Here is a 25,952-nt window from a genome sequence, read left to right as displayed (position 1 = left end):
TACAGAAGATTTTTACACTACGTTTTTTCTCAAAATTTTCACCACTTCTTATATACATTTATTGCATAGTGATTGGTTCATTCGACGGTGTGTATACAGTCTTGCAGATGGAGAAGCCCAAGAACGACAAAACTTTTCAATGGAAAGAATGAATGATGCACTGAAAAATAATTAAGAGATGTTTGTTTGTAATGATAGTTACAAGGAAAAAGTAATTTTTGATAAGGAAGGCAACGGTGAGGAGTGAGTGAGAAAGTTGAGAGAAGACAGGAAATAGTTGTCCTTTCTTTCTTCAAAAACGCAAACAGCAGGCGCAATGCGGTCCCTTGAAGGATTATTTGACACAACACACATTCTCTGATTCTCTTATCTCATTCATTATCGATGAACAATAGTTTACCTGTAAAAATAAGTACCTATTTTTAATGGTTTATTTGGTTGGAGAAATAAAAAGTGAATGAAAGGAGGTGAAAAATAAAATAAAAGTTACAGGTATTTGATTGAAAACAATAATATAAAAATAAAGAAATAAATAAATAAAATTTGGTGAATCCCATTGCTTTTCAAACATGTCTACTATAAGATTTTTAATCGATTATTTCTACATATTGTAATTTTTTTCTATTCATGTTGCTCACGATGTAAACAATGGTTAAATAAAAGAAAAAATAAAGTTAAAAGGAAAACTCCACGAAATTTAGGGAGTCATATATTCTACGAAAATGGGGGAGCGTAAAATATATCTTCACTCACATGCATAACAACCTTACTGTAATCTCTATTAGTCCAACCTCATGCAATGCTCAATTAACAACAACTGAATTTCCTTCCCCAGATTCAACTATGGCAAGTTTTATGTCACTCTTCTCCTTGTCACTGATTCCTTTCAATCAACACAAATTCCAAGCCAAAAGTTTTTGTTTTCACAAGCCCTTGATCCAAAGGAAGCACCACCAATTTGGATCGCAAAACCTCTTTTTCCCCTTTTTCCGAAACCCATCTTCGAAATTGTGTGCCACTTCACGATTGTCCATTGAGGAGACGGAGCAACAAGTCGGAACCTCGACCCGACCGGAAGACCTGAAAGGGGCGTTGGCTTATCTGTTTAGGACGGAAACTGGTGGAGGTTTGGTGAAAGTTTATGTCACAAAGAAAAAAGATAGGTATTTTGTTTACGTTGAGATTTCTTCGTTGGATGTGAATCATTGTGGTGAAAGTGAAACATTGGTGTTGTGTTGGGGTGTGTATAGGGGTGATGCATCTTGTTTTGTGGATATGGATTCGACGGGGTTGAGTGGGATTGCGGCAAAGCGGATGAATGTTAGTCCTTTGGTGCAAACTTCTGTTGGCAAGTTTGGAGTTGAGTTGGAATTTGATGCCAAATATGTTCCTTTGTACTTGTCATTTTTCTTGATGTCATCTTTGAATGCAGGGTTGGAGATTAGAAGCCATAGGAGAACGAATTTTTGCGTGCCGGTTGGGTTGCTTCCGGGTTACCCGAGTCCTTTGGGGCTCTCTTATTCTCCTGATGGCTCTGTGAATTTTTCTATTTTCTCGAGACATGCTGAGAGTGTGGTTTTGTGCTTGTATGATGAGAAGGGTGTGGAGAAGCCTGCTTTGGAGGTTGATTTGGATCCCTATGTGAATAGGTCAGGTGACATGTGGCATGTCTCGCTTGAGAATGTCAAGAGTTTCGTGAGCTATGGTTTTCGCTGCAGAGGAGGTGTTCATAAGCAGAACAGAGGTGATAGTTCTGCTGAGCATGTTGTTTTGGACCCGTATGCTAAGATTGTCGCTAATTCTTGTCCTGGTGGTCTTGGACTAGTGCAGAATCTTGGATGGTTGAGAAAGGAACCTGCTTTTGACTGGGGTGATGATTTTCACCCAGATTTGTCCATGGAGGAACTGGTGGTTTACAGGTTGAATGTCAAGCGCTTCACACAGCATGAGTCAAGCCAACTTCCAAGTGGTTCAGCTGGAACCTTTACTGGTTTGGCTGAGAAGGTTCAGCATTTTAAAGATATAGGTGTGAATGCTGTTCTGCTGGAGCCGGTTTTCACATTTGATGAAAAAAAAGGACCATATTTTCCTTGCAATTTTTTCTCCCTGATGCACATTTATGGACCATCTGGTGGTCCTGAATCTACTATGGCCTCTATGAAAGAGATGGTTAAAATTATGCATGCCAATGGGATAGAAGTTCTTATGGAAGTAGTTTTCTCAAATACTGCTCAGATTGGTGCTCTACAGGGAATTGATGACTCATCCTACTATTTAGCAAATGGAGTTGGTGATTTGAAGATACGGAGTGCTTTGAACTGTAACTATCCTATAGTGCACAATTTGGTTCTGGACAGTCTGCGGCATTGGGTGACTGAGTTTCACATTGACGGCTTCTCTTTCATAAATGCTTCACACCTGCTGAGGGGATTTCATGGGGAGTACTTGTCTAGACCTCCATTAGTTGAAGCAATTGCTTTTGACCCAGTGCTCTCCAAGACTAAAATCATTGCAGATTGCTGGGATCCTCATGACATGGTAGCGAAGGAAATTCACTTTCCTCATTGGATGAGATGGGCTGAAATGAATGCAAAATTTTGTAATGATGTGAGGAACTTTTTAAGGGGTGAAAGTCTTCTTAGCGACCTTGCAACAAGACTCTGTGGGAGTGGAGACATGTTTTCTGACGGACGAGGCCCAACATTCTCTTTTAATTACATTGCCAAGAATTTAGGATTTTCTCTTGTAGACTTGGTTAGCTTCAACAGTGATGATGAATTGAGTTGGAATTGTGGAGAAGAAGGAGCCACTAACAACACCACTGTCCTTGAAACGCGACTCAAACAAATCCGTAATTTCCTCTTTGTCTTGTTTGTGTCATTAGGAGTACCTGTTCTGAACATGGGAGATGAATGTGCCCACTCCTCTGGTGGTTCTCTTGCACACGATGACATAAAGCCCATCACTTGGAATACTTTGACAACAGGCTTTGGTAAACAAATCTCACAATTCATTTTCTTTATGAGTTCACTGAGAAAGAGGAGGAGTGATCTTCTTCAGAGAAGGAGCTTCTTAAAAGAAGAAAACATAGAATGGTATGGAAGTGATGGGGCTCCACCAAGATGGGAAGATCCATCATGCAAGTTCCTGGCCATGACTTTGAAGGCTGAAGTAGCAAAGTTCCCAGAGAGCTCTGGGGATCTATTTATTGCTTTTAATGCAGCTGATCACCCAGAAACTACAGTTTTACCCTTGCCTCCAGAAGGGATGTCATGGTACCGCTTAGTTGACACAGCTCTTCCATTTCCCAGCTTTTTCTCAACCAGTGGTGAAATAGTCCCTGAGATGAGAGCAGGTCTCTTTACTTATAAAATGAAGTCTCACAGCTGCGTTTTGTTTGAGGCGTGTAATTATACCATTTAAAAGGACTACATTCCCTCGAAGTTTCCAAATTTTGTCATTCAGTTATAGGTTTGAAGATTAATTACTACGAGGTAATAATAAGTTGGTGAGAAGGCATAGGAGCAATGTATGCTTGAATACCGTGTAAAAAGTAGTTTCATGGTATTGATTTCACATTGTCTTTATTTTTTGATAAATAAAGGAGTATTTAATTTAGAATTGTTAGTGTCAATATCCAAATCGGTTTGTTAAGGCTCTAATCGAAAACAGTATCTTTCTATAAGCAAGAAAAATGCTACATACATATAGTATGGTGGTACCTTAAATTTAGGAATCGGACATGTTTTGCTGGCTTCTATCCCCACTGGAGAATTCTAGGTATTTCATTTTTCACTTCAGTTTGGTCTTCAAAGTGTTACACCCACACTGCTTGTAAATTATATAAGGGTAGTTATTTAAAGATTGTAACTTTTATTCAAAATCATTTCTTGTTTAAGTAAGTCAAGGTCATCATATTTCTCTGTACAACTCTTACAAAAATACAATGCTAACGAAGTGAGAACTTAGGGTGAAGAAGCTGAGAGAAATCTCTGTTCTTAGTTTTTAGATCAGTTTCAGAATAAACCTATAACTAATTTGTAAAAATCCTGACAAATCTTTATGTTCCCAAAGCATTATAAATGTGTGCTCAATACATTGAACAAGTTTATAGTGTAGTCAAGTTGAAACTGATGGCACCTTTAGTCCTCTTGTTCAACGATAATGATGATCCCAAAAGAGAAAAGAGCAAAAAAAACCAATGTATAACAGATGTCACAGAACCAATAAATTATGTTAACATTGTTTTTGAGTAGTTGATGTTATAACAAATAATGATTATTGCTGGATCCTTCGTTTTCGCGTTTCCTCTCCTGCTGTTTCAATTTTGCAGGCACTTCCAATTTACCTTGAATTTTTTTTTCATCCGTTTGTAGCAGTACTGTTATCTGTGACTTTTGTTCTTGCTTTTGGGGAGATACAATATTTTTTCAATTCAGTTTTCTGGCATCATGCACAAGGATTTAAGCAGAGCATTACACTGACTGTTGTTACAATGCCACTTTGGCATAGGATATCCCACAAGCTAGGCCTATGCTTGTCTAAATTCTAATTTTAATTGCAGAAATTATATGCTAATCATATCATTCTCCAAGTCCCAATATACTGTAAAGGTGATACACAACTCCACCCACCCAATACCTTGTGGTTTCTATCTCTCTAATTTTTTTGGTTGGAATAGAAAGATGACAATTTTGGACTATTTGTACTAAGTTTGGTAGAACTTTGAAAGAATTAATATTTTTTAAATAACGTAAAAAATGGCTTTGCATTTGGAAATGGTATTTTAAAAGTATTTTGTTCTACGTTTTAACGGTACACACGTCACCGCATCTCCTTAGAATCATAGTCTAAAAATTTATATTCTTTATTTCTTTTTTATTGCAAGTTCAGCATTTGATTGCCTTTTGCCACTGTTGAATGTCCTCCTCTGCTAAAATAAAAAAATGGATTAATCTTAATTATATATTTTTAACAGCTGAAATCTTATTCGAGTCAAACTATAAAATCTTAAGAGAATAATTACCTGAAAATTATTTGCGAAACGTCTCTTAAATAATTAAAATTTTCAAAGTCTAACAATATAATAATAATCTTGAAATCTTCTCCGTTTGTAGATTAATTACTATGAGGTAATAATAAATTGGTGAGAAGGCATAATGGCTAATGTATGCTCGAATACTGTGTAAAAAGTAGTTTCATGGAAGTAACTTTTGCACAATTTCAATGTGAAGAATAGCATACCAATACCCTTTATACTGAAGAAAAAGCCCTTATCTAAGGAATCAAAGAATAAATGAGTATAGTATTTACCCGTTCAGATACGTTTAAATTCAATTATCATTTCAGCTGCAGCGCCCATCACACGTATCCCTCCAATTTCCAACAGGCGAAGAGCCAACTCGTGTTCATCCATACATCTTAGTCCCCTGCTCAGTCTCTTGAGCAAATCCTCGTCAGCTTCCTGAATCCACGACGGAGCTCGGCTCACCATCAAGCTGACAAACCATGAAACATAGGCCTCCCAAGTAGCACTATGACAACGCATTGATGTAGTCCTGTTCAGGGCACTCTCAAGAAATTCCATATGCAACCCAATAACCTTCGCCAGTCGTTTGGGTGGATGCGAGTTGTCAATACCCCAGGAAAATTCTATGCTAAGGAAGACAAAAAATGCCAGTGCATAACCTTTGAGCATGGCAACCATAACTCCAGATTCTCCACCACCGTCCTCCAACATGGAAGCTGATAAAAACCAGGAAGGCAGAGTTTCACTTATCAAATATTGAACAAACTTTGGTCCACCTGATATCCAAACCAATGAAGCGCCGAGTAGAGCCGCATGCTCCACACGTGCCATGGATCTGGCCAGAGAAACTTGGCCATATTTGATCCCAAACTTGGTTTTCTTTGGTTTCCTTATAACCCCCTTGGTCAAATCACTCGCTATGTCTCTAACCGAAAGCATTAGAATAGGCACAATTTCTTCAATCAATAACGCGATATCTCCAATAGACCGATACACTCTTAGGTAAAGAATTCCTGGAGCAACTGGAGAGATCCCATCGGATATTTGGGGAACTAAGCCGTGACCAAGAAGGGCACCGACACCGCCATTATCATAAATGCAGGCAGAGCCAAGGCCAAGGGTGGATGTGAAGCAACTTTTTAGTAGTTGAACTACAGAATCCCTGTTGTGGTGGAAAACAGTGCTGGAAGCAGAGAGCACAAAGTAGTTACTCCAACGCTTCACCTTCTGGATCCACAAAGACGTCACAATGGGCAAGGAGGGCCAGGGGCAAGCAGAAGCAAGGGCAGTCACGGTAGGGGCAATCAGGGCAAGGAATCGTTCAGTGGCCTTGTCAAGTTTATATGTTATCGTAAGGCTTACAAAAGCTGCCAAAGGCAAAGGAAGTGTGGGTGGAGACTTTCCATCTACAATTTTTTTTGAAAAAAAAAAACACTGTCAATATAATGAACATTTTCTTTTTCCACATAGAATGATAATGCAGGTAAAGGTAACAGGTGGATGTTCATTGGTCAACCATTCAGTCAGTTGTAGATATAATTCCTCCTGCGCTCTTGAAAGAATATGCATCTTTGTTATAATGTCAATTAAGGATTTCCTGCTGCAAATAAGTAATATGATAAATGTTTTTCTTTTACACTAGTTACTTTTTACTTTTGTTCCTTAAGACCACTTGTTGGAATTCTTCTCCTTTATGTTTTAAAGAAAACACATAATAAAAATATAGAGTGTAGATTAACATTGTGTTTGGATCTATTCAAACACTATTTATACTTGAAAAGAGATGAAAGTAAGAAATTTTGGATCTATTCAAATACTATTTACACAGATTGAAAAGAGATGAAAGTGTGAAAATCAATGTATAAAGAAAATGTAAAAAAACGAGGTAAATTTATAATTTTAACTTTCGACCCTATTCAGAGTCTATTTGCAAAGAAAATATATACATATATGATTACCTAGAAATCCTGTGTATAAATGTTTTATTATCATTTAACTTTAACCTATTATTATTGTTTTAATAATCAAATTATTAATATTTATTTGTATAAGTTTTTACATTATAATAAAAAATAATTTAAATGATTAATTAAAATAATAATATTTATTAATAAATGTTCTTACATTATAAAAATACAAAATTAAAAAAAATTAAAACAATAAATTAAAATTAAATAATTTAATATTTTACTAAATTTATATGTTTTCATATTGTAATAAAATAATAATTGAAATAAAAATATTAAAATAATGATCAAAACGAAATTAATCAATTTAAAATTTTATACTCTATAATATAATTTATTTAAGCTTTACAATTATTTTAAACATATCTCTTTTATTTACTTAGATTTGATAATATTTTTTAATTTAAATTTTATTTTAAATTTAACTTATATTTTAAAAATTCTTTTATATCAAATCACTTTTAAAAAATACTTTTTAAATATATAAAAAAAAGTATTCTATCACATCAATCATATCTAATACAAATTTTTTCATACAATTTTTATTTTCTTCCTACCAATCTAAAAAAATCTCAATTTTCAATTTTTTCTTTTATTTTTCCACTTGCAAATCGATCTAAACAAAGCATAAGAGAACTTCACCTATATCAAGGCTTGGGACATTGAAATCTACTAAGATGTTCTTTATTTCTTGTTGAACAAGGGATAAATTTGAGGCAGGGCTGGGCCAGTCAGTTCCATTCATTAAAGCTGGCTTCCATACGCCTCTCGTAACTTCAGCAGAAAAATAGCTTGCAATGGTAACCAAAGAAGCCGGAAGGAAATCGGCTAGATCTTTGAGACCTGAGAAAAAGCATGTGAAAATCAAATTACATAGCAAACGAAATAAAAGTTTCAAAAATCAGCATTGCAATACAATCCGGTGCAAATTTCTGAAATATAGGATTCACGTTCGATATCAAGATTTTTTCCGCCGCATCCGCTACTTAAGAGAATGCAAAATCCTTAAAAGTGATCTTTCTTCATCCACCTCCATGTTTTCTCCATGCCATGGATGTTAGGACAGCATTTACTCAGATTTTCTAACTAATGATCCGAAATAATTATCACGATGCTGTAATTTAAAAATATATATTATAATAATACCTCTTATTATACAATTTAAAATATACTTTTCATTAAAAAAATATAAGTATTTCAGATTAATAAATATATTTTCATTATTCAATAAAAAAAATTCCAAATTTAAAAATATATCTTAAATTATATATTTTTAATATAATTTAAAATATATTTTAAATTCTGAATTATATACCACAGTTCTAAATTACATAATTTACCATGTATTTCTGAATTTTGAATTAAACATAACAACATGCATTTCAGAATTATCAAATCTAAAATATTTATCATTCATGAATAATTAAATTTTTTTCTATATCTACGAACATTTAGGAAGAAATTATAATATTTTTAATTTATGAATAATATAGAAATTTTTTATGTCCATACACATCGATGTTACAATCTTGACTCGTGTGCTACACCATCACCGTTGCAAGCGTCATTTTTATTGTTTGTGACTATCATAACACCACCAGTTTTGTTACCTTCATTCCTACTCTCACCTCCTCCACTTGTACCACTGTCTCTAATATATATTACCACAACACCATCTTTATTATTATTATTATTATATCATCCTTATTACCATCATAAGATATATTAAACCATATTAGCACAATAGTCACGTAATTTTCATATTGCCAATGCCTAATTCAGCATTTTCAAGTAGTGGCTGCACTTGGAAGAGCTAGCTGGTGTCATCATGTATAGATTTTTAAAATGATTTTCTTAAGGTAAAGCTACTTGTTTATTTAATCAATTTTAAAAATTAATCTACCTTATATTTGCATTCAACAAGCTTGGATATTTGTTCCAAGTTTCTAATGCAAGATACATTTTCTATGTGTATAAAAGAAAGAAATTAGGTGAGGTTTTGATACAAGAAATGCTTTAACATTTCTCATATTCAGTGGAAGAAAAACAAAAAATTTCTTAGAATAAAGATATAATTTATGAACAAGTTTATTATTAGAACAAGCATTAAATGGTTGGCTTTAGGATTGGGTTCGGTTATTTATTTATTTACTTTGCTTATTTAAGTTATTTTAGGACTCATTAAGTTTAGACATAATCTCCAGGCTATGACATTATTACATTATGTAGTCTCAGTCCTCGTTGTAATCTTGTCCAGACTCAATATGATTCGTGCTAAGTTGAAGTTAAAAATTATGGAGACAAATAGAGAACAAGGCATACCTGTAGCTAGGTCACGGGTAGAGAGTTTCCCATAAGCGCAGGATGTCAGCGAAGCATCCAGGACAAAGGGAATAGCTTCGAGGATATCCCAGGCAGGCACTTTTAAAGCATCATCCAATGCAAGCCCAGATGAACTGTTGTTTCCTGAAGTCGAAGGTTCGGCTCCATTACTTACCTTCGAAAACATCATGCTTAGTAGGGCATCGACGATCCGATTAACAGGCCCTCCAGGCACAAGACCCGAGCGGGTAGAAGCAATGCTTTCTTGATGTTTTCGGTACCAATAGTTTAATTTTGGGAAGAAATCCATAAATACAGGGTCTGCAGGAAAGCTTAAAATGTTTGACCATCTTTTGAGCATTTTCTGATCCTTTGCTGTTCTTCCAAGCGACGCCAATTTACTGTTTCGAACTAATAAAAGGCATTCAGGACTAAGTAGTGATCCAAACGGTGGCGCTGTTGCATCGCTTCTCACTTGTTCAACAGGTAGACGATCAAACCGCCAAAATCTCAGCAAAAGAGTAAATGCATTAGAGAATACCTCCCAATGAGTAAGTTTTTCTCCGGCTGCAACAGTCCCCGAGGCATCTGGAACACGTGATCCAAAAACCTCACTTATTAGCATTAGTCCTGCCGCAAGTAATGGAACCTGCAGTAAATGGCATAAATACAAGATATGAACGAAGAATGTACATGCAACATATACTAGTTCTCTATAACATTCCATCCTCCTTTAGCTTTAATGAAAACTGAGAACATAATTTATGATAGAGCCTTCCTATACTACAAAAAGACTTAATAAAAACTTCCCTTAAAAAGAAAAAGGGTAGTTCGCAATTTAACATGTCTGTTAAACTACAAGGATAAAAAACAGAGCTTACCAAACCATGTAGGGAGAATATATGAACACAGTCTACAGATGAGATTCCCAAAAGTAGAACGTTTAAAAAGGCAGCTTGGCTGATCAAATGGCTCTCAGCCCCAGAGTAATTGGGAGGATCTATAGGCGAAAGCAATTTTGTGATAAAAGGAAGGGTAAGCTCCTGCAAACAAAGATAATGAACAAATAACTGACAAAATTAAAGGGACAGAAGACACATTGAACAAGCTAAAAACTAAGAATAGAAGCCTCTGGTAAAATTGGAATGCTAAAAACAGTACCTGTATATTCCACCCACGTCCCAGAGATGCCCCACACATAATGGTAGCAGCAGATATCTTGTCTTCATCTGAACCATTGATTGCAATTTCATATATTTTCTCAATCTCTGCTAAGCTTACATCAAAATCCAAGAAATTCAGTTGCTTTTAAATTTTCAAAAGAGGGCATCTAATATTGGCTTCATGAAAAGAAGGATGCACGGCATGCTGTACTGTAGAGGAGCTATTATGCAATACTATCCTTGATCAGATAACCACCACTTTCACTTACACACGAAGACTCCGTAAATGTGTATTGCGTATTTAGTGTCTTTGAATTATAAATCTATATTTGATCTAAAAGACAAGAATCTCAATGTATTTTCCAGATCAATAAGTCCCTTTATCGAGGAACTATGGGAGCAATAAAGCCTATACTAAAGAAAAGTATTTTATAGCAACCCTTAATACTGTATAGTATATATATGTTGTTTCCGTTATTTCATATCTATCTGTTGTATATTATGCGATTTGCATCCCACGTCAATAGTATAGAATAAAGTTTTGAAGATTCTTTTACACATTACAATAATATCCACATATTTAAATTACATTAAAGCACAAAATGCAACCACTACTGAAGTATGAACAGTATTCTACGTCAGTAGCATGAATGATGAGAGCCAAGACTTTTCATGAATTTTCTGATCAAATGAATGAACACAACGTCACAAATTCAAAGTACAAACTGTATTCTACCCCTAAACCACCACCAAGAGACAAAAATAAGTAGCAAAAGCATCATTTTGGAAAGATTAAAATTCTTGAAAAACCCCATCTAATTTACATAAGTCAACCACTTCCTCGAATTTTTCCGTTCTGAAACCAAATTTAAGAGGGGATTGAAAGGGTCACAAAACATATGAACTATGAATGATGCAGCTTACCTGCAAGCTGGAGTTGCAACTAAGACATTAACCAATTCAGGAGTTAGCTGTGACCCCTCCATCAAAGAAGACCAGCCAGGGACATGATTAGAAATGCTACAAGGAATTTGATTGCTGCATTCACTCACATAGCCAGGCCATAGATAAGCTGATGCATCAAGTAGGTTTCTGGCAATACATGCCTCAACAATTAGATGGCGTAAGTTGCCAGCTGCATGGAAAAACATACAAGAAAAACAGCGTCACTATACACCAAAGGCATAAAAGGTAAGGGATCCAGAAAAAAATATGAACAGACTTTTATGAAACGAAAAAGAAAATTACAGAGGCAAAAAGAGCATTGTCAGATGACCAGATTACAAAAATGTGATTGAATATCACAGGTCAAGGTGCCAGCGCCATCAATAAAACTATGGACAACTATAATTGTTATATGTGTGAGATAGAGTGAGACAGAAAAAAATTAAATTGATAAGCAATGTTTACTGTATGTTCACAGGGAGACCCATTTGGGGAAGCAACAGAATCATAGAAGGATACATATCAGTTAGAAGTACAAAGTCTACCACCAAAAACAAATCTTTACAGATTCCTCATTACCACAATAAAAGAAATTACTCACAATATTTTATCGGCAAGCCATTCGTATATTCCATGTATCCACTACCAACAGGGTTTCCTGATAAGAACAAAATAGCTTTGGCAGCAGCCTGATTGGCTTCCACAAGAACGGGCTGAGGTGGAGTGAGTAAGGACTCATAATCACCCAATAGCTGTAAACTGGTAATCAATTCCCCACGACACTTCCCCAGAGCTGGTTTTTCTGTCCCTTTGCTTGTTGTAGGGCTATGCTCAGCTTCTTCAATCAGTTGACCTTCTTCTTCTTCAATAATACAAGTAACCACGAGGGTTGTAATGCTCAGTAGCATACACATGCAGGTATCAAGACGAGGTATAGGACCTTCTTTTGAATCTCTCTCCTAAAATAACAGGGTGAATAATATAATACTAGATTTGTTGTTGTGAATATTAAGTAAAGTACAATTGCATGCAAATTTCCAGTGTCTCTAGATCTTTTATGTAGGACCAATGAATCAAATTAAACACAAAGGAGTCATGCGCCAACACAGAAAAAGTAAAATGTAAATGACATGCAGCACAGTCTTTCGCTTTTAATGATCATACACATGAAGAAATTTATCAAGCAATATTTCCGGGAGTATCATCGGCACCATACCCTTTTTGTTGGAACAGTTCCAACCCTTTGAACCAAACGCAGTGCTGCAACCCATAGCCCCAAAAATGTGCTGTGCCACATAGTGCCATTAACAACGTGTAAAGTCTTAACCAAACCTGCAATTACAAATTCAAATCAATAACATGACACAGATTTGGAAATAAAAATACGAGAAAGTTTGTCATTTAAATCAAGTATTCAGTTCAACTCCCACCCAAAAGATTCCATTTGGATTGTTTTTCCATGTCACAATCCTCTCATGGAAAAACTTGAGATCAGTATTCACATTTAACAACTTTTTTTTATAGAAATAGCAGCAGTTCTATTTGTTACAAGGCAGATTTTATTCTGTGATATCCACTTTCTCACTCAGCATTTTGCAATTTCTATAGATCCTTTTCTGGCTGCTTTCTAATCCTTTCTGTCTGCCAAAAAGAGAGGCTGTCACTTGTGTATTTTGGCATGATTCTGGCATGTCTTAGAATTTGGGCTTAGAGCCTAACCCAAACCCATAAAAGTAGCTTGTAATTTGAGGATTGCCAAAGTTTTATAAGTTCTACATAAGTCATATTTCTAGGTAGTTTGAGGCTAAACACACTCCTCGAGGTTTCAATTAAGGCCCAGAAGAGGACACAATTAAGACAACTTTCCAACAAGATGAAGCTGGAAGGTGTCAATGTTTCATAGGCTGGGGTATAACATTTTCTAGTTTCTCCTCTCTCTTTGACTTGAATCAGAAGGTTTAGTAAGATTTGTTTTAATTTTGTTGGGTAAAACCATAATGTGGTCCTTGAAATTATATGAACCACATTAACTTCTGAAGGAAGCCAAAAAAACGAACCTGGAAAGACTCAAAATATCTGCACGTATGGAAAGAAGAAAAGGAACCATAATAACGATGAACCCAAAGCAGTTAATGTCTAGACTCCTTCATCGAGTTACTTTTCTTCCTTGTATAATTATTTTCCCAACATTTTCACTTTAAAAAATATTACCTGTAATAATCTCAATAGCACTAAAAGCTGCCACTTGCCCTCCATCCAAAGCATCTTCAAGAATAAGATCAATAGGAAGCCAGAGTGCAGACCAACTATCCCCAGAAGACTGCGCAGCAAAAGACATGGGCGAACCACCACATATGACTTCTTCAGTCCTCACCTTAGATTTTATTTTGAACTCATGAGAAACAACCGCATGGATATTTTGCGTCAAACTCATAAGACTGTCTGCGGTATTATTTCTCAAATTCCTTAAAATTGGAGAGTTTGACACAAGCAGCTGTGTTTGGTGAACGAAAGATTTCCAATATGATGGCCTACAGAGATAACTTCCCTTCAATAAAAGGTTCTAAAGCCTTAATTGAGATTCACTCAAATGAGTATTTAGCTGGTTTACCTAATGTAATGCATATCATAATTAAGTTCTTACATGTTCCAATGAACTAAGGAAAGGATCCTTGAAGTCATTTTGTGTTGCAAAAATTCTGCAATAATCTCTATAGCCATTGCTGTATTTTTCTTCTGAAACCCCTCAACATCCTTAGTTTTCTTTTCGCCTACACTGTCATGTCCATCAATATCCATGTCATGTGACCTGCATAGCCATATAGGCTTATTCTCTGTAGTGTGATCTAGTAAGCCTTCGTCATGTAATGATGCTTCAAGTAACTGCCATACGACTGAAAAGACAAATTCAACTAGAACAATTCCAGGCTCCCACAACTTTTGACCGTATACTTGAGAAAGCTGAAGAACGTGATCAATTGATTTCATAATCCTAAAGAATCATTGGTTTGAAATGTCATTATTAGTATTCAGAAATAAACAACGAACCTTCCCATACCCTGAAAAGAGAAAGAGAAAAACACACAAAAAACTACTTGAGCAGACTTATGTTTCCTTTTTATCTAAAAGATAATATAAATATCTACTTGCATATGATGAAATGTAGCCTTAGGAGATAACATTGAAATTTGAAGAGAGGTCAAATCTACTTTTGACAGCATAAAGCCTAATAGTAAGACTTTCAAGTACCACAAAAACCTAACAAAGAAGAATTTTACTTTTGTGGATTGAAAAAATGGTCAGAACCTAACCATAGTCATTAAGTGTAAATAATATGTTAAAACTTCAAATAGCAAATTGGATAGCAGATGCTTTTGCCCAGTTATCTCAATACTTTTTAAATATGATTCATCATTATCAAGGGAAATTGTCAATCATACATTCTAATTCCTTTGCATGAAATTTTAAATATTTTTAGCACATTAGCATGCTATTCAAAAACCTTCAAACAATATTATAACTACAAATTGTTAACATTACATTTTAGCTATTGTAGTGGTCTTTCGTAAGTTAGGCTACTAAGGTGAGTCTTTAGCCAATAAGATCGACATTAGGCATTAACATATACACATCAACCTCGTAACAAAGCAAATTTCTACAATAATAGATTTACCATGACATGAGCAGTGTGTTTGCATTGACGCCTGCATGGCACGTATTCCCAAATTTTCACATCAAATCAAAGAAAAACACAAAAAACGAGTACAAACGAAGACCAAATAACACTGGCTAGATTTCGCTTTAGTTGTATCAGACAGGATTTATTCAGTTTGAATTGAACAGGAGCAATGATAAGTTCACATTCAAACCAACGTAGTAATAGAATATCCAAAATGCTAAACATATTCAGAAGCTAACACAAACAATTCTTGTCCAGCAAGTTCAATTGGAGTTGGACCTCACTTTTCATAGTTTGGAGAACTGACATCATGTTCAAGCATATCTCGAAGTTGCTTAAGGAGTTCCATATAAAGTCTGTAAGCAGTGGGGTAGAGTTTTCTGCGTGGTACAACCCTGCAGTAGCATACACATAGAAGAAAACAAGTAAATCAGTGTCGCGGTTGCAGTTCCATGCAATGTTCCAATAAAAATAAATAAATAAATAATAGAAAAAGAAATCAGAGGTTAGTATAGTCAAACTTTCATTTTCTAGTAAACCAAAAATAGTTCCCCTTTCTCTCTATCTTAACCATCAACCACGATGAAACAATTCCGATAACGAACGGAGCAAAACCAACGTTACAGTACGAATTCCTTCATCTAGTGATTCTACATCTTCAGATACATATTATATAAATGGAACATTAAGCAGGCCCATGAAAATGCACTTTCCAGAAACAAAATCAGTAGTTAAATTAATTAGAACGTAAATGTATCAGAGGAAGTGAAAAAGAGAAAACGGAAAAGGGAAAGGAGAGAGGTGAGTTTACGCGGCAGATAGAAGTGCGACGAGGAGGGAGGGAGGGATGATGTCGAGGGATAGGGAGGTGTGTAGAAGCTTCCATGCGGCGGCGGAGTAGTTGTCCCAAAAGAAGTGAGAGACCAAGCGATGAGCGAGTTCGGTGGAAGGGATGGCAATGGCCGAGGAGTGAAGCGTCGACCTGATGTCGAAGGCCCACGCGTAAGGATCGGTGTTGCTCTCAACGGCCAACTTCGTTTGGCGTAGGACTGCGTCCCACGCATCAGCCTCGCTGGTTTGCGCGGGAACTGCCATAGTTAGGGAATTGAGATAAATAGAATTTGAAAGAGGGAAGAGAGAAGAGAATGCCAATGTGAGAAGAGATGCGACAAGAGTTATTATGCATGGAAAACAAACCCCATTCCAGTTTCACTCCAAGAACTGTAACATTCCTTCCCATCTCCTTATTTTCGTAAATTTAACTAAGATTCTAATATAATTTTTAACATAAATATGAAGAAATAAATTTTATTATGCACTGTACCAAAGAATTGCATAACTGGATTGTAAGAAAAAATAGTTCCTTTTAGTATAAGTCTAATACAATCTTCCATAGTAATAGATATAATTATTCAGTTTTTTAAAACATATTATCATGTTATGCTTATTACCAACGAAATTTTATATTTTTTTCATTATTGATTAATAAAATACATTCATATTCATAATATTTAATTCAAGTAAACGAAAGAAATAAAATTAGGAAACTTTACATCCATCTTTTTCTGTTTTTTTAACAATCAGTTCACAATCTCTTTTAATAATAGAATATTATATCTAAATTGATAATATATATATATATATATATATATATATATATATATATATATATATATATATATATAAAATTTCTCAAACCATACTGATAAAAGAAGTTTTTATTTGTTAGGAATTAAAAGTGAGTTGTCTTAAAATAATTTATATATAAGTAAAAGAACTTATAAATTAATTGTCTTAATTTTTTATATTTATAGTTTATAATTAATTAGTATCAGATATTTCACTATCTAAATAGAAGGATTCTTAAATTTATTGTCTCAACGTTTTTATTATAAATGATGTCGATCCCTTCATAGACTAATCATTATTTTATTCTGAATTATTTATAAAAATTTTACTTTTTTTCCTTAATTTATTTATAACATATTTAAAGAAAATTTTATAAGTATACAAAAGTTTGATATTAATGTGATTTCATAAAATTTTAAATTAATATGCATAATTAATATAATTTTTTTATTAAAGAGCCACCATACAAATACAATTACAACGTCTTATGTGAATTCAATATAAATAAATTAGAGATACTGAATTTAATGATTTGAAAATTATTTCTTTAATATAAATAAATTATAGATACTGAATTTAATGATTTGAAAATTATTTCTACATGTTGCTTTTACACTCATCAGAGTTAAACTTTATTGAATTTTTTCTTGTAGTACATTTTATACTCCAATTTTGTGTAAACATATCCTTCTATTATAGTTTGTCTTCAATTATTAGGTGGATGCAATCAAACCTTTAAAGTGAAACATGTAAAATAATTTTTTAGTATCTCTCACACCCATGGAGTCCTATTTACACCTTTGTGTTAATCCTAGGTACAATTTTCTCTTATAGTACTCCTTCTAGACTCATGTGAATGCAACCACAACTTTGTGAATGAAGGTATAATTTAGTTTGTGCAATGTATTGCTTCCAACATCAATTGGGTGCGATAAAAAAACACAAAAAGGAAAAGGTTAAATTTTATTTTAAACTATTGAGAATTATTTGCAAATATCACTTGAATATGTGTAGTCGGACAATGAGTTTTAATAGTCAGATGAAATGATTACGATTTTTACAATTTGAGTTATAAAAGTTCTCCTTAAGTTAGTGTAATAATTATAATATGTAATATAACTAGATAAAAAGGAAAGAAATTAGTCCAGATGTTCTTATACTAGTTCATCTAATAACATATATTACATATATTTCTAAATCAACTTATTAAGTTTCACTATATAAATTATTAATGTAAAATACAAATGAATATTCTTCTACTTATAGTCACTCCTGTCTAATATAAATATTGTTCAACAACAAGTTACTATTGACTAACACAAATATTCATACAACAATAAGTCATTATTGGCTTATTTGAATATTCTTTCGATAACAAATCACTTATGGCTTAAAACAAAATTAAATTTTGGATTGTGATCAAAATACCATAAGGGTTGTTTTAAGGGTTGTATCTTTCAATGCTTACAAGGTTAAACATTCTCTTATAGTTTTTTAAAAGAATATAATAGTGTTTTTTTCTCACAACTATAAGGCTTTAAAGCTTTAGATTTTGCACATATTCTTGTGTTAAGACTTTTGTTTGTTTTTTCATAACTCCTTATTTACTGAGAGTTTTTATAGAAAAAAGTTAAAAAAAAAGTCATTGTACATTTTTTATAGTCATTGTAAGGATAAACTTCTATTATTGCTTCTTCTTGTGTTTGGTCAAATGCAACTATTGAATGTGTGTAGCTTCTTTGGTAACACCTTTGCAACAAAACGAAGTTTAATAAGCATGAATAGGTGACTTTTTTTCCATTTTTGAACAAAGTGTAGACCTAATTCAACTACTTCGCAATGTTGACTTCTTATCTATTCTAGAGAGGCAATTACATGAAACAACTTTCAACACATCTTTTCAGAGTGATATTTGATGTTGATAAAGTGTTGAGATATTTTCTTTAAAGATTGAAGAAGCTCGTCATTCTTACAAGCATAAACCAAACATTCTTAAATGTTTAATATGATTTATGAAAATTTTAAGCCTTGCATTTATTATACGAAGTATACTTAGTGTCTTCTTTGAATAAAAACCTATTTGAGTATGTATACTTGTTTATATTTGTATAAGTAACAACTTATCAAACTACACATATATCAAATATAGCTTATGTACAATTTGTGTTTAATAGGTAGATTAGAATCTTTATTATCCAAACCAGGAAATTGCTACAGTGACACATTTTATTTATTTTATAACATTCACAACTTATTCAATTAAAATTTTACCAAATTAAAATATATTAATTTTCTTAAAATGTCATTTTCATACAACTAACTTAACAATATTAACAATATGAATGATTATATCATAATTATATATTTCATACTAAATTACCAAAGAAAGTAATATCATAATTTACTAATTTTCCTTACTTAAAAAATAGTTTTTCTCAAAACTATTATGTTTCGAATTTCATAATAAAAATGAATTTATCAACTTAATAACCACGTAATGTAAAGTTCGTCTCCCATATCCATGTTCGTCTCAGAACCACATTTTTTGTAGGCTACCCTATAATAAAATTTCCTCTTCTAGCATGTCTCTCGCATTGATGTGATCAAATCTTCAATTTGATTAAATATTTTTTGTTTACATTACACATTTTATTTTATTTTCCTAATTCTGTGCTTTTTTATTTTAAAAGATGTAAATTTTGGGTAACACTCTTTGAGATCAACTTATGTCTAAAAAATTACTAATTTGTCTATCATTGGATTTTTTTTACCTTTATGATATGACCCTTACACATTTTGTGGCTTAAATTCACCCCTTAAAAGAGTATTTAATGTAACTCGGCAATACCTTAAATATTTTTAAATCAAATTTGTTTTTACATCTTTAATTTATCTCACACCTTGTGCATATTTATCTCATCTCCACAACTCGACTCTAGACTTTGAGTTACTTAACTTCTTGTCGTAAGCATATTTTTTAATGACTTAAAATTCAATATTTATATTAATTTTAATTTTATATGTTTATTTTAAAAATTATGTATTGTTTTTTATATATTTAATGTATACTCTATAATTTAAATGAAAAGTATGTAAGAGAAATAATATAATTACATAATTTCAAGAAAAGGAAGGAAAACAAAAAACTATATTGTGAATTAATAATGTATACATATTTTGAGTGGATGAATATGTTTTTGTCTCTTCTGTTTTTCTTTTATTTATCCTTGTTGTATATTTAACATAATCATAAATTCAAGGTTTAAAATTTTAAAACATAATTAAAAACAAAATAAAAAACTTAAAACGGGTAAACAAAATGACATTCATTATGTAATGTTATTGATGTAGCCCAAACACTAGTTTAAATAATATATTGACTATATAGTAAATGGAAAACTTTTATTAGCTTACAAAAAAATTGTTTGGTCAAAGACACTCTAATTACATGAATAACCCTTGATAACTCAACTAACATTTTATAAAAAAATGTTAAATAAAAATTTATGCATTAAAATTTTGGAAGCACAACATTTATTTATTTCTCAATTACAAAATAAATCGATAAATAATAAACAATAAAAAATCGTTTTTTTATTTTTCCATAAATTCAAAGTAGATCCAATTTTGGTTTTAATAATTTTTGTAAAACATTTGTCCCATAATTTTTTTTAAAAAGTGTAATAATTAGTTAAAACACTAAATTTGGAAAACAGAAATAATTGTTTACCTTTAATTTCTAAATAGTAAATCTGCTATATTTTTTTAAAATTTTGGAAAACAAAAAAATCTTGCAATTTTGGAGATCAATACTAGCAAAACACACCTATATGTATTTACATTTTTATTACATTAAAACATATATAATTTTATATTAACATTTTGTACAATTTCAATAATTTTATGTGTTTGTGTATGAATGATTTTATAAAAATAATATTAAAGAAATCATGTTAAAAAGGTAAAAGATTATTTAGTTATTTAAAAATAATAAGAAAGTATTCAATTACTTCTCTTTTTAAATAAATAAATAAAATATTTTTTACTTTATTAAAAGATAAAATTGTCCAACTAACATATGACACTAAAAATGTTATCAAATAATATATATATATATATATATATATATATATATATATATATATATATATATATATATATATATATATATATATATATATATATATATATATATATATACACACACACACACACACACTTGACACAGCATAAGAATAAAACTACAACAACCGTATATTACGCGCGTTTATTTAAATTTAAAATAAACATTTTTATGCAAATAACATTTTAAAAAACCATTTATTCAAGAAGCACATAAAACTTTTTTTTATTAAGAAAAGTAACAAACTACTTTCTTTATAAACATGCAAATTAAATAAACATAAAAAATTTTAAAAAATATTTACATTATTAAGACATTTTTAACGAGAACAAACACAAACAAATCAGAGCCACCAATTCAGCATGCAAACACAGCATTAAACTCATTTTTAAAGCCATAGTCTGAGTCCCCAATTGAGATATCTGACGCAGTGAGCCGTGTGTGTGTATAGATTATAGATGGCGAGATTTCTCGGAACTGAGAACACCTTGGGGAAGGAAAAAAGCAATGCAGTTACACTAGTTTCATTTTGTCACATTAAAACTGGACAAAGCTTCCAAAAGAAATAAAAGGAAAAGGCAATACAGTTACGTAGCATTAACATCTTAAAGGAGTTTCCTTCTGTGGTAGGATTAACAATATAGAAGCCTACGAAATTTTCATTCAAGAGATACATCACAAGGTGACGACGCTAACCGCTCCTAGCCTCTCTCCTAGTGGCATCGTGCAACAATTCAATGTCCACCCCTTCTGGAGGTAATTGCACGTATCTCACTACCGAACCTCTGATGAAGCAGTTTCTTACTGAAAGCTGACATCAAACACCCACACGTTATCAACTAGAATACCAAAAGAATAAAAAATCTAATCATCGTTATAGGTATTCAAGTCGGATACACCAAATTAAGGGAGCTAAATAAAATAATTAACCGGAGAAAAAACTTGGCGACATATATTTCTTTTTTCTTTTTAATTCAATAGGAGATTTGACCACTTGGTATAAATCTTCCTTGATTCTAAGGTTTCCTCGTATGCACATCAGTATTCAGCACTCTGTTTAGCAATGATATCCTAAAAGTGAGTATCTTATTCTATTTTGGCACCATACTTTCCTATATCTTTTACCATCAAACTCACTATACTCATTTTCTTAATGGCATACCAACATAACTTTAATTCAATAGAGCATCCACTTTAAAAACAGCAAGTACCAAACATATATAAGTTCCAAAATCTCAATTCACATACTTTCGAATTTCCAATAATCTACGAGATACAATTTATAACAACTTCAATCTCTCCATATTCATAAAACATAAGAGAAAATTTGAAGTAGGAAAGCTGACCATTAACAGCCTCATTCGGATCCTTAAACTTTTTTCCCACTATTGCTAGAAGAATACCAATTAATTGATTGTCCTACTCTTAGAAAGTGTAGATGAAGTAAAACGTCACCTATAATAAATCCGTTATGCCTTGACATTTAGATTTGATGTGCCAAAAGCAACTTATCAGATGCAAACATAGGCAAACACTTTCAATAAAAGACCATTTCGTAGAAACACATGAACAGGCATATAGAAGAGTGTAAAGTATCAAGGGCATGCATTTTTCTCTTTATCTTTTAATTTTAAATCCTTGCAGAGTGTAGGAACCACTGCTCCAGTCACTAATAACTTTATTATTTTAGATAATAGTAGATACAAACAACACTTATAAGGATTCCTATCGAAACCAAGAAATATAGGCCTGCCTGCCATCCACACCAGACCAGATGAAGTTTTCCGGAAAAAAAAAACTACTGGAGGAGGGAGACCACTTATTGATTTAAGAAGAAACTTGAAACCACTCTCAATCGCATATAAACATAAAACTAATGGAGAACGTACGCTAAATGCTAAATATAAAAGACAGGTTCCCTTTTACTTGCTTTCAAATGAAGTTTTCTACCAGAACTACCAATTCACATATACTGATGTACAATTAAAAATCATAATCAACAACAACGATTCAAAATTAACCAATAAAAAAGGCACATCAATACTCAATTCAAATCCCAGATACAGAAAATCCCATTATTTAACATGGGTCCAATGCTTATTAAACATACTTAATTGAAACAAACTTTAAATTAAAGAGTACTAAACTGGAGTTGTTATGATCTAGATAAGAGGAAGGGGGAAAGGTCAGGTGTGAGTTCAAAGTTCAAAAACCCAATATCCACATCAGACACCGAGAGCCTAAGAGAATGTTACGACTCAAAAATCCGATTTTATTCCAAAGGACAGAAAGAAACCCTACGAACAAAGGTTATCAGTGGCTCCTCGACAACAGGGAAATCCATTTAATCGTAAACTCTACATCCAAGTAAACTCAATTAAACCCTAGAACGAGAGAGAGAAATGGGATACCATGTGGGGGTACTTGTCTTGATCAACGACGCGAGTGTTTTCGAGCTTGATGTTGAGGTACTGATCAACGGAATGCAATGTCCCTCTGATGGCCAAATCGTTCTTCAGCTCTACGGTTACTTCTCTTCCCACCAAATCCTTGAAGTACGAGAAGAACAACTATAACACAACCCAATTCATCACTGATAAAAAAACCAGAACGAAGAAAACAGAAAACAGAAAAGAAAAGAAAGAAATCTGTACCATGTTTGCACGGAGGGAGAGAAAACGAGGCTGCGGTGGAGGGAAACCAAAAGCTGCTACTGCGATTATGTAACCTTGTTCTCGCTCTATTCTATATATTCAGTAGTAATTAAAACCTCGATTATAAGATTTCATTTTTCAATAAAAATAAAATGTTAGAAGCAAGGCAAAATAATATTAAAAATACTTGAAATTTAATACAAATATTAAAATAAAAGCATATAATGCTAAAAAGATGGAGATTAATAAAAATTATTACACAAATTAAGAGAAAATAAACATAAAATATACATTATTTAATTTCATTATATGGATAATAAAAGAAGTCATTTTATTCATACTATGGTTCTTTCGTAATATAGAAGATGATCTTAATAATAAAAATAAAATTTTAGTTAATATCAATTATTTTTAAATATAATTTTCAATTAAATAAATTGTTTTTTTTTTTCAATTTTAAATACATATATATTTAAAATATATTTGTAAACCTTTTAAACATATATGTGGAAATTTATTTCTATTCTTGACCAAATTTTATTTTCAAAAAATAGAAAGTTATAAATATAAATATATTATTAAAAATATATTAAAATTTTAATAATATTATGAGTAATTTATTACATATGTATATTAATATATATATTATTTTATGTAAAAGAATAATAAACAAGATAAAATAAATAAACAACCCAAAATTTAACATCAACATGAAAACAAAACAAAACAAGTTATATTTTTCTCATGACACATTTAATATAATCATGTTATCATAGTCATCCTAGTAAATAACTTATATTATGGTGCGTAAGCAAAAACAGAAGAAAATATAGTTAATTAGAATTAAAATAGAAACCTAACTAACTAATATAATATAAATATATTGTTTTTTTCTACTAAATTATCTATTTATCTAGACATTCTATATAAAATGTAAAAAGACTTTAAGGAAATCATTTAATAAATTTTACTTTGACCTACATTTTCTATCAATATTAACCTTTAAACAAATGTGTTATTTTTTTTTAATGGTCGATGGACTAATTCTAACTTATCCTTCATTAAGTTCTTTTTTAAGGAATTCCAAATGAGGGAGTTAAAAACAAGCTTCAACCCCGAAGCTTTATCTTAATTGAGTTAGGGTCAAGGTTAATGTGAATTTCACTCCACTAAAATACTTTCACTATTAACTCTTAACAGTAATACTTTAAGTATAAGTCAAAGATAAAGTTGAGTCGTCTTAGGCCTGCTCAGACCAAAATTTGAGATGAATCGACCCCAGTCAGACAGGTTGACCCAAAGGTTGAAACAGGGCAACCTAGGTTGAAGGACAACAAGGGTTGAGTTGGGTGAAGGTCGAGACAGGTCGGCCTAGGATGGTCGTCAAGACAAGTTGACATTGATAGATGACAATGATAGGATGGCCCACGCCGACGATCGAGACGGGTCAACATAGGCTGAAGGTTAAGATAGGCAGGTCTAGGCTAAAGGTTGAGACACATCAACCCTATGTTAGATTGTTAGATTTTGAAATCGAGGATCACAATTTCTTGAGGGAAAACTCAATCACTGGGAGTGGAAGGACTATTCAGTCTAAGAAAATCTCTCCTAAGAAAGATAGCTATAGTGGCTTATGAGGTTGCTTTACCTCCTTAATTGTCAAGGTTATAACATGTGTTTCACGTCTCTCAGTTACGAAAATTTGTACTAAATCCTACACATGTTTTGGAAGTAGATAAAGTCCAAGTTAAGGAGAATTTATTAGTTGATATTATCTGGTAAGAATATAGGAACATCGAATCAGACAACTAAAAAGAAAGGAGGTTAATCTAGTTAAAGTATTATGAAATATTAAGTCAGATAATGTCACGTGGGACTTAGAGGAAGAAATGAGAAATTCATAGCCTTATCCTAAGTTAATATTTTAGGACGAAAGTTTTTGTTTAGTTAGGGACTATATGAGAACCTTAAAACTCAAAACAAAAAATGCACACACTCAAAAACGCTTCTCCTTTTCTCTCACAAACCCTTCCTCTAAGATGTTTGCTTATTCTCTACAAAATCTGACTTTTCTTCTCTTTTAACTCAAGAATCAAGATACCAATATCATATTCACATAAAAAACAACAAATTTCACATATGAGTTCCTCTCTAGGGTGAGTCTCGATTTTTTTTTGTTGTCCTAAGTGTTTTTGGGAATGGTTAGATGTAACATGCAAGTAAATTTCTAGTTGCATGTGGTTATGAGTTTGATTTTTATTTTCCTTAATCTATTGGAATTTTAGGAGTATGCTTAGATAATCAATCTAAGCTCCTTTCGGGTTTAGGCGTTTTTTTTTTGGAGGTTTTGGGTACAAGGACAGTTGAACAGAACACACATCTAAAGGTAAGGGAAGATGACTATGATATCTTTTATATTTAAATAATGATTGAAAATATGT

General features: G+C 32.5%; 3 protein-coding genes across 4 annotated transcripts; 1 reads left to right on the top strand and 2 right to left on the bottom strand.

Annotated features, from left to right (window-relative positions):
- Positions 1–94: 94 nt before the first annotated feature.
- Positions 95–16,304, bottom strand: LOC108329135 (mediator of RNA polymerase II transcription subunit 33B). Of its 2 annotated transcripts, none has more exons than XM_017563193.2 (13): positions 15,917–16,304; positions 15,390–15,500; positions 14,071–14,418; positions 13,638–13,957; positions 12,643–12,758; positions 12,028–12,385; positions 11,406–11,616; positions 10,480–10,594; positions 10,200–10,361; positions 9,319–9,967; positions 7,639–7,839; positions 5,314–6,435; positions 95–400 (listed from the first exon to the last, which is right to left on the bottom strand). In XM_017563193.2, exons 1-12 carry the CDS (start codon positions 16,198–16,200, stop codon positions 5,318–5,320), a joined length of 3,993 nt encoding a protein of 1,330 aa, XP_017418682.1. In that variant the 5' UTR covers positions 16,201–16,304; the 3' UTR covers positions 95–400; positions 5,314–5,317. The 2 variants fall into 2 exon arrangements, with proteins under 2 accessions (XP_017418682.1, XP_017418683.1); XM_017563194.2 differs by lacking the exon at positions 95–400 and adding an exon at positions 794–4,930.
- LOC108329136 (isoamylase 2, chloroplastic) lies at positions 718–3,627 on the top strand. Its single transcript, XM_017563195.2, has one exon. The coding sequence runs from the start codon at positions 754–756 to the stop codon at positions 3,421–3,423; it is 2,670 nt and encodes an 889-aa protein (XP_017418684.1). The 5' UTR covers positions 718–753; the 3' UTR covers positions 3,424–3,627.
- Positions 16,305–21,350: 5,046 nt separating the features above from the next.
- Positions 21,351–23,638, bottom strand: LOC128193325 (sm-like protein LSM2). Its single transcript, XM_017563060.2, has 3 exons — positions 23,512–23,638; positions 23,269–23,427; positions 21,351–21,668 (listed from the first exon to the last, which is right to left on the bottom strand). The coding sequence occupies exons 1-3, from the start codon at positions 23,512–23,514 to the stop codon at positions 21,549–21,551; spliced, it is 282 nt and encodes a 93-aa protein (XP_017418549.1). The 5' UTR covers positions 23,515–23,638; the 3' UTR covers positions 21,351–21,548.
- Positions 23,639–25,952: the final 2,314 nt, after the last annotated feature.

The sequence above is a fragment of the Vigna angularis genome, chromosome 2 (genome assembly GCF_016808095.1).
Source record: "Vigna angularis cultivar LongXiaoDou No.4 chromosome 2, ASM1680809v1, whole genome shotgun sequence".
Taxonomy (NCBI): Eukaryota; Viridiplantae; Streptophyta; class Magnoliopsida; order Fabales; family Fabaceae; genus Vigna; species Vigna angularis.
Note: the sequence above shows the minus strand (reverse complement) of the source record. Positions and strands in the feature narration are given on the sequence as shown.